Below are 15,089 nucleotides of genomic sequence, written 5' to 3'. Positions count from 1 at the left end.
GTATTTTGAGGCTAAACAATTGAAGGGGAGGTTAAGCCGATGGGCTCAATTACTACAGGAATATCCTTTAAAGTTTGAATATAGAAAAGGTTCGACCATGCAGGCCCCTGATGCCCTGTCCAGAATGCCCGCTGTTGTCACCGCCGAAACTGATTTCGAGGAAAAAATTGATAATAAATTATATTTGTTCTCGTTTTTGGATTTACCTGAGTTAATTGTTCAACAGAAAAAAAATTACCAAGATATTATACAGTATTTTAATGATAAATCTGTCGGAAGACAAAAAATTGATGAAAAAATTGAAAAGTATTACCTTTTCGAAAATCAAAAATTGTTTTTTAGATTCAGGAATAAAAAATTGCTAGTAATTCCTCCACCATGTAGAGAGAAATTTTTGACTGAAATGCACATGCATCCCATTTCAGGTCACATGGGAGTCAATAAAACTCTTCAGCGATGCCGACAACGCGCGTTCTGGCCCGGTATGCGTAAAGATATAAAAAAATTTGTCCTGTCCTGTAAAAAATGCCAAACATGCAAATTCGACAATACGAGGCGATGGGGAGGCATGGTGTCAACCTCTGTTGATCATCCAGGAGAAATGGTTGGGATTGACACCATGGGTCCCTTTCCCGTTTCTTCCAGAGGGAACGTGCATCTGTTAGTCGTCGTCGATTATTTCACAAAGTGGGTAGAGTTATTTCCACTAAGACGAATTACGACAAGTGCAGTTGCTAAAAAGTTTGTTCATGAGTACTGTATGAGATATGGCTTTCCAAAAAGATTAGTTTCCGATAATGGTTCTTGTTTTATATCAAACCTTATGAGGGAAACTTGTAAAGTTCTCCAGGTCAAGCAAAGGTTCACAACCCCCTATCATCCTCAATCAAACCTTACCGAGAGATTTAATAAGACAATTAAACAGATGATCTCCTGTTATGTTGGTGATAAACATAAAGACTGGGACAAAAATTTAACCTTTTTTGGTCTTGCTATTAGGTCGGTTCCCTCGGAAACTACGGGTCAGTCGCCAGCTAAATTGTTTCTTGGTAGAGAATTAGTTTTACCATTTGACTGGGCTATGGACATACCGGTTTGGGAAAGGGTGAGTTTGCCCGAAAACTTACTTAAGCAAGTTAAGGAAAATGTCAAAAAACAACAAAGGAGACAAAAAAGATATTATGACAAAAAAAGATTATTGCACACCTTTAATCAGGATGATTTGGTATTAAGGAGAACGCATTTCCGTTCTAGTGCGCAAGGCAATGTTATGGCGAAGTTGAAACCACGATGGGACGGCCCGTGTAGAGTCCTGGAAAAAATTTCACCTATTGTCTACCTGATAGTGGATTTATCCAATGATAATGTCTATAAAGTCAATGCTTGTGACTTGAAAAAATTCGTTAGTAGTGACCAAATCGTTCTTGAGCCTGTCCCGCAGTCACCTGAGAGTAGAGAGGTCCTTGTACAACACACTTCCAGTAATCCGAGTCGACATCATGTTTCACAAACGCCCTTAAATAGTGCTAATTGCACTAACTCTAGTACGTCCTTTAACCGGCAAAATCCCGAGGAGGACACCACTCCTAAGATGGTGAAAACGAATTTCATTAAATCTTCCGTAGGTTACTCTAAGTTTTTGGTTCCGATTCAGAGAGGGTGGCAAAGGGTTCTCGTTAAGAGGAAAAAAGAACCTCGTATTGACGTCTATTATTACTCTCCCGAAGGGACAAAATTCAGAAGCAGTGTTGAAATTTCGCGATACTTACAAAATCGGGATACTGATTTGGCTGTCGATAACTTTTCCTTTAGTGGGAAGTTTAATATACCAGGTGATATGTTAACATAGTTTTTGCAAGTATTTCTGTAAATTAACTTTTTTTAACCTATAGAATTTTTTTTTTGGGAAAAATTCTTCCGTGGTGAGGGGGAATGTAACGTATCGGGATCCGATCCCTCTACGTTAATGGTGGTCTTGTCGTTATGTGGGAAATTCCTTCTTATTTTAGACCCCAGGGACCTCTCAGTTACCGGAAACCACCCGAGGACCCACTGGCGAACCGGTAAGGGCCAGAGTGTTCGATTAGTTCGGCAGTCGGCGGGTGGGGTCTTTCGGCTGTCGAACGAGAACGGGCCAGAGGTCGGGCTACTGATGTCCCACATAAATTAATTTCCCTCATGACGACGATGCCGCTATTTTCGTGGAGGGGTTTGATCCAATATATGTATAGTTGGGCGAGGCTTAGCCCAGTTTAAATTATTTTTATCGAAGAACCTCCCGGGGGAGTTGTTGCAAGTCTCGTTGTGCGGATACGAAAATATAGTGTTGTACTCACTTATTTTCGGCGGGGGGCTGCAGACCTCCGTCGGAACAATTCATTTCATATTGTTATGTTGGTAATGTTTACATAATCGGGAGAGTCTGATCAGCTCTCCGGATTATGTCATGTTGCCAGATTCCAATGTAATTAAATTGTAATGTTTATAATAGTGACGCATGAGTATGCAAATTCGATAATTTTGTTGAGGCGAAAAGGCCATGCGAGGACATGTGGTCCCAAACTTCTTGTAAAAGGGGAGTATAAATTCCTCCCTCTTTGTCTCTCACATTGCGTTCGTCTAATCTTGTTCTGTTCAACTGAAGCCCTCTAGTAGGACGGTTCACCGTCTTACTACCGTATCTATTGGCCTTAGGCTGAATTGTTAAAATGCAATAATCTACATTATTTGAATCCGTTTTCCGGCAGGTCCGGAATCAAAATATAAAACAATCTTCACAGTCAAAGTTCTTCATTGCTGATCGAGGTGGTCCGGCCCTCAACCGAGAGGCCCCCGGAGCTGATCAAGGTGGTTCGGCCCTCAACCGAGAGGCCCCCGGAGCTGATCAAGGTGGTTCGGCCCTCAACCGAGAGGCCCCCAGGAACTGATCAAGGTGTTCCGGTTCTCAACTGAGAAAACTCCTCTGGTATTTACGGAAAAGCTAACAACATCGGATGTCCGATCGCTGCACAGGTTGACTGTTGTTGATCATCAATTGGTGAGCCAGTATCTTTACTGCTAACGTCAAATAGAGGGCTCCAAGATATACTAATCCATTGTTAAAATTAACTAACCCATATAATTGAATAAATAATAATATTTCATGCGAAAGTTTGTTTCTAATCATTTTCCACTTGTCGTTTGCCACTTTATTGCTGGATATTTCGAACCGGGCAAGCAACTCCCATAAGGGACGTTGCACAGGACCAGTGTGGCGGTGCATAACGCAGCTGTTCAGCATCCTCTCTCCACGGTGTCTCCAGACTCGAATCCGACCATCGTGGTGTTGCAGACAGAAGCGTGACTCGTCAGTAAAGACAATTTCATTCCATTGTGCCGTTCACATTCTTCTTTCATCACACCATTGGCGGCGGAGACGTCTGTGGTTCTGCGTCAAGGGTAGACGAAGCAATGGACGTCTTGCGGACAGACCACTCTGCTGTAAACGGCGTAGAATGGTACACGCAGACACTGGATGATGCGGTACAGACTGAATGTGCTGTGCTATGGTTCGTGATGTGGCTGAGCGATCCGTCACTGCCAAACGCACAATACGCCTGTCATCACGTGAAGTGGTGCACTGAGGTGGATGCGATCGAACACGTCGGTCCGTCGTACCCTCCTGCATCCAACGATCACATATCCGCATTACAGTTGTTTGGTTTCGTCCAACACGACTACCGATTTCCCTGAAAGATAATCCACAATCTCGGTAGGCCACTATCCTTCCTCTGTCGAACTCTGATACTTGATCAAAAGATGATTGCTGTTTTCTACAGGCATAATTGATCGTTTTTTTGAAAAAACCACAAGAAAAACACAATTGCCGTACTTCAAATCGTCGAAATCTCCAAGCCTTAAATAGCACTTTGAAGTGGTGCCACAGGCGCGCGTGATGTGCGCCTGCGCTGAAATTCTAATCATTTGCATATCTCACCTCCGCTAATGCATGTTGTAAATTTCATATTATTTGCATGCTTCCTTCAGGGTGTTGCATTTACGGTGTCCAGCAGTGTATATTAAATACACGTTTTATAAATACGAGATCTATGACTAACATAAGAATCTGAATAAAATGATAGCTTTCAATGTAGCAAACATGTTTTGTCCTGGAATTTGATAACAATAATGAAAATTTAGCATTTACTTATCGCTCTAACTTAATTATCTCTAGCCTCATACAAAATATAGGTTCTGTGTTTTTTTTTTTTTGGCATGTTCAGAGGTTGAAGAAATATTCTGTCACTTTAGTATTACAATATCATGTTTTGCAGTGTAATGCATTCATTTTTCGCTCTTCTTATTCGAATCCTGAACACATAAACAAAGAATACAGAGAAACTTTTCAGTCTAAGTTTTCTATTTAGCTCACCTAATCCGAGAAAATCAATAGGCTCAATATCAACATTTCCAATAAACCAAGATTTATAGTAGCAAAAACACATAAGTGGAATTTAAGCTATCTCTAATATAGTTTTTAAACACAAAGGATCCTAAAATGCAGAGAACAGATAAGCTTCAAATAAATCAATCTAATATATACTTAGTGCCAGATATTTGAGAATTTTCCCTTAATTTGTGACTCAAATTTTATGGCATGCTGGTCTCCCTTGCTATCTTTCTGCATGCCAGCTAGTGCAGGAAATACAGTACTAAAATATATCATTATGAAATATAGAAATTTTGAAATTGATGTACAATATCTTGATACAAAATATCAGTTATTGAAATTCAATATCAAAATATTCAGAGTTTATACCAATGATCCGTCAAATATTTTCTGACAAGTGCCTTTTATGCTTCAGTAGTTGACATTTATATATATTTTGACAAAAAAACAAGAGGTGTCAAAAAAAACTTTTTTTTGGCAAAGTTTAAAAAAAATGCATTTCAAAACAAAAACATGTTTTTTTTCCCTTTCCTCGGTACCCACCACCACCATTATCCCATTATACACCAACCCATCAAAGTTTGGTACATGAATTCAAAATCAACCTGCACACATAAAATAAAATCATGTAAATCCTTTGAAAAACTGATTTACAATTGTAGGGATCAGCAGCCAATCAGTGTAAGTCAATAAACATTAAAAATGTGATAAAAGGATCTTTTTATTCTGTGGTCACTATTAGTAGCGCTATCTGCTGTTGAAATATAAAGATACAACTTAAATGCTTTGGCAACTAAAAGTTTTAACAATGAAGAGGCACTTGCAATATAAAATTCATTTTTCACTGCAAGAATATTTTTAGAAAATTTGCTTACACTGATTGGCTTTTGAGTTCTCCGTATAATCGTTTAGAAGAAGGTTTGACTTTATATGAACAGACACGAAAAGAGAAGCTCAATATCAATATAGCATGCTGCATCACAACATACCATAAAAATTGATATTTTAAATTTAAATTTCTGAAATTAAAATTCAGTAACAAAACACAAACACACACATATATTGTACACCCACGCTGAGTTGGCCTCTGGCTATGTCATGAAATGTCACGATGGGCGATTCCATTCATCTTCTTTTGGTAAAAAGGTCGCAGGTAATAGGTCAATATTTTCCATTGGTGTCTTTTGCATTATTTTAGAGAGTTTTTCCCTTTTTCTCCATTTCCTCTCCTTGGAAAATGAACCCTCCCTTCCCGCATCAAAATCAAAGGCCACCTCAGTATGGGTATACAATATATAAGGACACAGAAAGTAAAAAACGCGACATATACAAAAATAAAAATACATGATCCATTTCTGTTGTGCCCAAGAGATCAGAAATATTTCAGAAAGAAATAACTGAATGTTTAAGAAAGAAAATTTAGATAAACAGAATTTCGAAGAGCAAACTAACTTGTTGCTGCATGAAGATGTGAAAAAAGCAAAAAATATCATCTTCAAGCATTTAGTATAAGACAAAGATGAGTTTGAATCTTAAGAAACAATACAGATTTGAGTAACAACTTTGAGTTAGAATACAAATGTATTAAAAACATTAGAAATTAAGAATCTGAATCTCTAGAAAAAATTTTAAAATACTTTTCTCTGATTTTCTTCATGGCAGCTTCAGGAATATTATCTCTGTCATATCCTTTTAAAATTTCCAAGAACTTCATGTCTCCTAGAAACTTCTGGGATGGACCCCAATAATCATCTATCTTTTTTCCAGATCCACTTGGATCAGGTTTTTTATCTGGAGTTTTACCACACATAATGCAAACAGCTTCCATGACTAACTTCACACCTTCAGGTGGGTTCTGGTGGAAAAATAAGCCAAGATGGAGAGAGGGATAGAATTTAATTCCTAATATATATTTAAAATAAGAGGTAAAAGTGATTTAGCTGATGATTGTGTGAAATTGTTAATTATGCATAATTACTATTGATATCAGAAAAAATATGGCAGAGTTATTTTATATTAAGAACAAGCCAAATTTACCACTGGTTACTTATAGACACTTGCTTTAGAAGGAAAGTATGATAAATGGAAAAATATATGAGAAATAATATTGTCACACACACACCAAGATGATTGATAATTATGCATAACAATCAGACCAATCCCCTTTTAAATACCAATACAAGGCCATAACAGGCAAAATGCCTATAACAAATATGGATGTCATATATTTCAAAATACAGCAACCCAATTATAAAAACTATTCTGCCACAACATATATAAATATATATCATTAAATTATATTTTTATGCTCATTAATTACAATCAGGGTTGGGTTTTTGTCAAAAACTGTCGAAAACCATTAAAAACCTAAATGAATGCATTTGGATAATGTTTTGAACACATTAGGTATGTAACATGATGAAAACATTAATTTACTACAATAATTAAAGCAAAATATTAATTATAATTTGCAATTTTGAATTTTTTGACATAAAAAAGTCTAGAACAGATATTTTATGGTCTATTTTATCTAAACTACTAATTACCTGTGTTCAATTTACTTAGCAAAATACAGCTATTTAATATATGTGTGATAGGGCAAATTTTTGATTTGTTTTATTAAAATTTATTAAGCCACTTTTTCTGATGAAGATGAGTTAATTTGTCTTGATCTATACAAAAGAAATGTTTTCAAGCTTCCATGGAAGAATACTGACTTTGTTTTTGAAGGGCTCTATATCAGATGTTAGTATGTCAGTCATTTCTAACTTGAATTTTTATATTTATAAGTAACTATAATAGTTTCAAGGTCACAGGCCACATAAAACTTTTTGAGAGCAAAAGAATGCATGATTTAGATGATATGCACTATATCATCATCATCATTTGTTGTCAAATGCATCAGTAAAATGATCCAATCTATAAGATTATGGACAATATCCAATTTTGAAGTGAAAATTGTTTTAGAAGTGATATAATATATAACAATTTTATCACACAGAAGTTCTTTGATAATATATAACTAACTCTGAGTTAAAAAAAAATTAATTAAAAAAATTGAGTTGCTTAATATAATGTTGACTTTAACTTTTTTATTTCAAAGGTAATAGAAAATTGGTGTAATTTATAGCCTTAATTATTATTGTCTCTTGTGATGCCATGTTGACAAACAAAGCAAATTCTAATGAATTTTTTCACTAAATCAGATAAATACCTTCATAGATTTAACTTGGCTAATGTCAGCCGGTTTAAGTATGTTTAAAGCTCGGAGTGCTGCTTCCATTGCAGGAATGGCTTCAGCGAGATCTTTTTCACAGTCGTCTTTGATTTCCTGAGCAGCTGCTGCAGCTTTATTTGCCACTGCTTCATCTGCAGCAACAAGCTAAGATAAATTTAAAATAATGAGTAAATTATGAAAAACCTATATGCATGTCATTCTGTAAAGTTTCTAAGGCAAAAATAGATATATCTTAATATTCACAATTGAATAAAAGTTCATTTCATCTCTTTCAATATGTCTTTATTCTTAAAGACTATGCCAGACCTCACAATTCTTGTTGTTTTTCCAATCTCACATTTAAATATCTCTTTTCATAGAAAATATACTTTATTCCTAATTGGGTTTTTGTCTTCAACTGTACCCTAATGAACAAATAATTTTCTATTCAATGAACATCCCTCTCATTTCATCACTAGATGATACTCATTGACAACACTAAAATGTACTATAGGTGCAGTATACAAGCATATTTACTGTATTAATTAATATATTGATTCCAGATTCTTATAACACATTATACACATTTTTTTCTTTGATACATAAGATTGATTAAACTGTGGGTACAAAACAACAAACCTCTTTTTTAGCTTCTACTTCAATAGTGTCAGATTCAATTTTGACCATAAGTAACTCTGCATCTTCAGACATCTTGACCAGCTTGGGCTGAAGAGCTGTTATTTGATCTTGCATGAGAGAAATTTGAGATGCAGCAAACTGTAGTTTTTCTAACCCAACCTATAATTTTAACATAGTACAATATAAATTACATTCAAAAACTATGAATGAATTTATTATTTATTATACATTATAATTTCATAAAAGAAGATGTAAATGCTGATAAAGATTATTTTCTGTATAAAAAAAAGTTATTTTGTACAATTTACAATCAAATTAAAGAACACAAATTAAAATTGCATTATAAAGTTTAGCAACGGGAAAGAATTTTGAGTTCACATCATGTAGTTGATAGACTATAGTTAATAATTTGAATGCCAAATGGCTAATATAATTTTCATAAATCTTATGAAAATTAAAATTTTAGGATTTTTTTAACAAAAGCTGACAACTTTTTAAATAACAAGTTAAACCACAAATATATATTTTATGAATGAGATTGTAATAAGAATTGTAATGTAAGAAGCTCAAAAGTACGCTATTTTTGATAAGAGTGATGCACATAGAAACTACTCCATTTCTTAGAGTAACAAACTTGTCTCTCCTAATGTACCCTTCATGTACACAGGAGCGAAGGCTGATTTTCCCCCTTAACTTTTTTGTTAGCAACCATGTTTTTTTTTCTCTCTCTCTACTAGCATGTACGTTGTTAAAAATTGTGAAAAAATATTTAAATTGTTCTTCACTGATAAACTAGCCAAGGATTTCTCAAAATACAACAGGAAAGCCATATTGATGAAATTAATTTTAATAAAAAAAAAATCAAAGGTTATATTACAGGCTTGCATGCTAGCTTATCACCATTTCACACCTTAACACATTGGCCTTACCTATACTTGAGATCAAAAGGTTAAAAAAACAGATTTGATTATTTTTTGGATTCAGTGTGAGTTTGAATAAGGAAATTCAAATAGGTAATCCAAAATAATGAAATTCAAGAGAAAAGAAAAAAAAAATTTTGGCATAAAAATTTGATAATAAATGAATTCACAATACAGAAAAAAATTCATTTACAATATAGCGATTCTTTTGGACCAACAATTCTTCTTGTTTCTTGGCAAGAAGTTCTTTGAATGTAAGAATCAGACCCAAATACGAAGTAGGAGTGACATAATTCCTCCTCTGAAGTTCATTATAATATCTAAAAAAATAAAGTCTCATCAAAATTTAATACTGATATTGTTTTATTACATACCAAAATCACAGTGCAACATTCATTAAAAACATGGAATAAATATTATCAAAATAAAAACACAGACCTCTCTGACATGGCATAAACACTTTGATGGAAGTGTTTACACATTATAACACATGACTGCCGCACATCGCTCTTTATATCTGAATTTTCTAGAAACTTATTTGCAACCATTTCTAATGCATCATCAGGCCAAGACTGAAAGTAAAAGTATGTGAAAGTTATGTGAATATGGGAAAAAGAATGTTATGTACTATGACAGGCATTATATATGGCAAATGTGACTGAAAACTAAAGAATTCAAAGAAACTGTTCATAAGAAAGTTGTTTATTTATCCCTTCATAAAATAACCTAAACTGAAACAAAAGCAAACCCCAAAAAATGATATGTTGTTATAGATGATAAAAAAAGCTAAAAATCAATATAATGAACTGATGAAAAACCCTTTAAGAAAAAGTGTTCTATAAATATTGTGGTTGTCATTTAAGAATCAATTAAATAATAGTATCAAATTTTAAGATTAAATATACACTATAGGTAGACGCTTAAGATTTCATCTTGTTCTATACGTAACACTTGAAAATAATAGACTTTAAAACTACTCACCTGAAACCAATCAATAGTACAACAATTTATTAGTGATGGAAACATTCGTAGCCTGTTTCGAAAAGCTCCACCTATAGGACTCATGGCTAAGATAAGATGTAAATTTTGACGAACCCTTTCTATGAAAAAGTTATACAATGACAAAGGTGTGGCTTCAATTTTCTTTCCCTAAAAGTAAAGTTAATAAGGGGGAAAATATCATTTATCAAATCTTAAGAAATTTATAAAATTATATGTATTTGAATTGACTTCAACAAATCATAAGAATCGTGGACATTTCAGAGATCACAGATGAGTGGAAAACTACATTGATATTGGGACTTGGAGAATAAAATGAATGGTAGGCTAAATAATGTGAAAATCAATTTATTTTCTATTCATGATAAAGAATAGTTTAGTAATACATTAAATATGTAGTACAAAAACTTACTAGTAATTAAAAATACATTAGCCCATGCAAGAAGACAAAGAAAACATATGATATAACCAACCACTTCATTTGGGTTTTAATAATAGTTCAATTTTTTTTTCAACAGTGGTTCTAATAAAAGGCACAAAATATCCAAAACACAAAATGAAAAGGTGCTATTGCACACAACATTTAAAATATTTAAAAAACCACCAGCAGGATTTTAAAGAACACCGTTAAAATTAGATTATAAGAAAAACAAATTATAACTTTTATCTTTATTTTCTTCCTATATTTTTGGCATAATACAATGTTAAGCTTCTGTCACTGTCTGCATTTTGTCTTAGTAAGTGTGCCTATTAGTGTTTTAATTGTAAACAGAGTTATTTAAAATCAGCTCTATGACTGCCTCAAGGAGAGAGAGTTATAATAAATTAAATGTCTACTTGCACAAGAAATGCATCAGATGCATAAGGACAAATTTGTAAAAATACAGTCAAACTTGGATAATTCAAAGCTAAAGGTGACCGCAAAAAGTTTGAGTCATTCAATTCATCAATTAAGTTAAGAATTTATTAGCATATGCCATGGACAGGTGCTAATGAAGTCATCCAAGATCCAGTAAAACGCTAGCTGCAAACGGAAAGACAAAAGTTAGTGCATGCAACTGGTAATAAAGTCATTGCTTTTTACATAAAGCTACTACAAAAAAACCGATTTTAATTTTGTTAATGTAGGCTGCATGTTATATACTAGAAAAAAATCATTACACCACAGCATAAAGGCTTAAAGTTAGCCAGGAATTCTGAGAAAAGAGACATTTTACATGTGACCTATCTGCCACAAACATTCGATTACCTAAAGCATAAAGGGGGAATGAATGAAACAGTAATTTCAACATTAAATTGAATAAGAAAATCAAGGGCGATTCTTGAAATTCAAATTATCTATAAATTTGAGTTAACCAAGTTTGCATGCATTGTAAACTACAATTTTCTTACTTCAGGAAATCATATTTCTTAATAAAGTCTCACTGAATGAATTCACAAAAAGGAAAAATATTATAATATTTCCAGAGAAATGCTGATAATTTTTCCCGTGAAGGAAAAGTAAATAGGTTTTTAGAACCTCTAATTTAGACTTGAGGGTGTTTCCAGAGAACCAAGCACTGCAACCAGAGGCCTGTTGTACCATTCTTATATATTATCTAATCAACATTTACATAAAAAGAATTCAACACAATTCCTATACACAAAAAACAAACCAATTCTCTAGCAGCCCCTTGCATTTTTTCAAGTATTTCTGCTTTTTCATCTGCAGGATACAAGTTAGGAACATCTCCGGTATTCAGGATCATATTGATGTCCTCCACAAATGATTCATCTTTGATTTGATTATCATTGAATAAGAAAACTGTTTGTTTTCCCTCTGCTCCTGCTTTTCTTAAAACCTAAAATATATGATTGAATTTCAATGGGGAGAGACAAGAATATAATTTCAATCCAATAAATAGAGAAGAAAGAATAAATTTTTATCTGGAAAAACATACATGCACAAACAAAAACATCTGACAGCAATCAAATGGGTTTATTTTTGAAAAAATCAATTAACTGTCATAGTCTATATAGACTATGATATATATATATATATACATATATAAAAGAGTGATACATATTTACATCTGGAATGATTTTGATTTTTTAAATTGAAGGGGGGGGGATGTAGGAGTGAATCATCCAAATCCCAAAAATATTCAATTAATTTAGTAATATTAAATATTAATAATGATTAAGTCTAGCGATGTTTAAAATTTCTTCAATATTTTAAAAGCATTGGAAGATGGGTGGTTTTAAAGATTAGAGAAATGAAACGAAGTGATATTTCCAATCTGAAAGAAGGAAGGAGGGGAAAACTAGAAAACCATAATAGGTACTGTAATTTGGGGTTACTTTGCACTACTCCTGAAAAAAGGATTCAATGTGACCTAGTGGCTGTTTTAATGAATATTTACAAACAGTTTTGATTTTGCCCAACAGGAGATGTTATCAATCATGTATTGATGTTACGATCATGTCATGTATCATGTTATCATGTATTTGTATCCATAGAAACCATTCAAGTCTCTGAAGCTTTTTTTTTTATTCCCAAAAACATTTTATTACATAAAATGGCTTAAAACCTTTCTGAAAGAAAAAGAAAAATGTATCTGGAAGCCATTTTTGAGGTGAAAAATGAATTAATCTGGCTAAAGTGACAGCTACTCATTGGATTCATTTTGATTGACAGAGAAATTGGAACTCACAATGCAGCTGTTTTATGGTAGCACATACATCTATATAATAACATATGATATAGTGTAACTAAAATGTTCATTATCCTAGATAGAAAAACATGGGGAAAAAATCTTCATTAGCTGGAAAAATTTATAACTCGATGTCTCACTGTAATTATGTCTTAAATTTAAGAAAATAAGCATAATGATCTAATATAGTACATAATATTTTACAAAAAACTGCATAACACCTTTTTTAAATCATCCCTCCATTCAGATGTCGTATAGTTTTTTGTTATTTCAATTTGAAACATCTCATATCCAGACATGTAGGTAGCTAACTTTGCTGCACTCTGTCTACCACTGCCACCAATGCCTGAAGAAATATAAATATGTTAAAGCAAGGTCTCCTTGAATTAGTAATCAATGTTTATTGAACAATATAAATATAAATACATAAAAAACATTACTAATATCAAACAAAAGATACATATTAATGATTAATACAAACTTTTATTTTATTTTTTTTAAGAATATTTTTTCCAATTTTGTGCATCTGATAATGTTCCCCCAACCACAAGAATAATAATATAAAAAAAAACAGAAAAAGAGAAATATTCTGGCTTTTTCTATTATTTATACTGTATGCATATTCATATAATATCCTGGAGGGAAAGAAAATCAGCCTCTCTCTTCTTCTGTCATCAAACTTTGAAAAAAAAAAACTGGCTCTGTCCACTGGCAGTTGATCTGATAGGTTGGAGGGGAGGATGGAAAACATGTCCCTAAGTAAAGCATCATTACAAACGTGTTTGGGCTCAGCATTCGCTGTATGAGTTAAACCTATCAAGAGTTACTTTTGTTTAAATTACATTCTTTGGTGCTGATCTTAATAGCGTTGTTGTTAAACAGCACTATGAAAATAATGATCTTTAACTTATCTACTGAAAGAATGAAGACATTCAAACCTGTGTATTGAGAAAATAAGTCCTTTTCATAAGAAATGCTGCCAGGTTAATGAAACAAAACAAAATGAATCATAAATATAGATTAAAATGTAAAAAAAAATCCAGAATTTATAGGCAGTATTTTCTTCCGAATTTTACAACTGGGAGCTTGAACTTGTTATTAAAATAATTTCAGCTGTCATTATGAAATCTTTGCTGAGTAGTCTGCCCATTGAAACAGTTAGGGAGAGTACACTGCTTAGGTGATGCGATGCAAAAATATGGCTTATTCAAAGAAAAATATTCTATTGCAATTACATTAATGATGACTGATGTATTAATAATGAGGTCCATCAAATTGATAAAACTGCATTTCACAATGCTGAAAATAGTTTGAATTCAATTGAAAAAGCGAGAAACAACTCAGAATTCCAAACTCATATATGATGGATCTCATTTAAGAAGTCTAAAGATAAGACCTTTTACCATTTAAGAAGTCATATTTATAGACTCAATGTTTCCCCAAACATAGAAATATTACATGTTTAAAAATTTTCTGCTCAATATGCTTATACTGTTTGATGGCCTCCATGATGAAAAATTAAGTGGGATCCACTGTATCTACATTCAAGCTAAAAATCTGAAGATTAAAGCTATAATAAACACCTACATACCAACCAATAAAGCATGCCCATTATCTTGTTTTAGAACACGAGAGATTCTGGATATATGCTCAATCGCAAATTTGAATAACACCAGATGCATTGGAGATTTGCTTATCTGATTGTAGTCCTCCATGTACCTAAATTAAAGAACACGACAATCGTATTAAAAATATATGTAAAAAAAAAACTAAGCTGATATTTTTTGCTACTCAAAAAAATTAAATATTTCAGTTCACTTTGAAAGTTTGTGATAATCCTATAATACAATATCTTTACCAGTAAATAAATAAATAATGTACAGCTATAAGTCAGTATTCACTTAGAAAATTAGACATTTTTTAATTTGTAGAAAACTACTTGATGAATTGTACTTTTGGGCATTTAAACATAATGCTTGAACTTACACTTTCCACTGAAGATTCAATCACAAGTGCATTTACAAGACCAACAAGAAATTAAATACAGTCAGCCACCCCCCCCCCTGTATTTGTGGGGGTTATGTTCTGGGGGTGACCGCGAATACGGAAATCCATGAATAACTGAAACAATGGGTTTATTTTTCATATATCTCGTTTATTGGACATCATGGGAAGAGGAGGGTGACGCAGAG

General features: G+C 33.1%; 1 protein-coding gene across 1 annotated transcript in view; it reads right to left on the bottom strand.

Moving 5' to 3' along the window:
- The window catches only part of LOC149068889 (dynein axonemal heavy chain 3-like), a 130,300-nt gene that overhangs the window by 39,891 nt on the left and 75,320 nt on the right, over positions 1-15,089 (bottom strand). Inside the window, exons 45-53 of the mRNA XM_089250328.1 lie at positions 14,489-14,616; positions 13,119-13,243; positions 11,860-12,045; positions 10,187-10,354; positions 9,644-9,777; positions 9,399-9,525; positions 8,286-8,444; positions 7,644-7,811; positions 6,067-6,284 (exon numbers count right to left, since the gene is read on the bottom strand). Of these exons, the coding sequence (XP_089106454.1) occupies positions 6,067-6,284; positions 7,644-7,811; positions 8,286-8,444; positions 9,399-9,525; positions 9,644-9,777; positions 10,187-10,354; positions 11,860-12,045; positions 13,119-13,243; positions 14,489-14,616 (1,413 nt within the window). The remainder of the gene's footprint in view (positions 1-6,066; positions 6,285-7,643; positions 7,812-8,285; positions 8,445-9,398; positions 9,526-9,643; positions 9,778-10,186; positions 10,355-11,859; positions 12,046-13,118; positions 13,244-14,488; positions 14,617-15,089) is intronic.

The sequence above is a fragment of the Pholcus phalangioides genome, unplaced genomic scaffold (genome assembly GCF_987345545.1).
Source record: "Pholcus phalangioides strain wild (caught in Gottingen) unplaced genomic scaffold, Ppha-v1.0 ptg000024l_1, whole genome shotgun sequence".
In the NCBI taxonomy this organism is placed as follows: domain Eukaryota; kingdom Metazoa; phylum Arthropoda; class Arachnida; order Araneae; family Pholcidae; genus Pholcus; species Pholcus phalangioides.
Note: the sequence above shows the minus strand (reverse complement) of the source record. Positions and strands in the feature narration are given on the sequence as shown.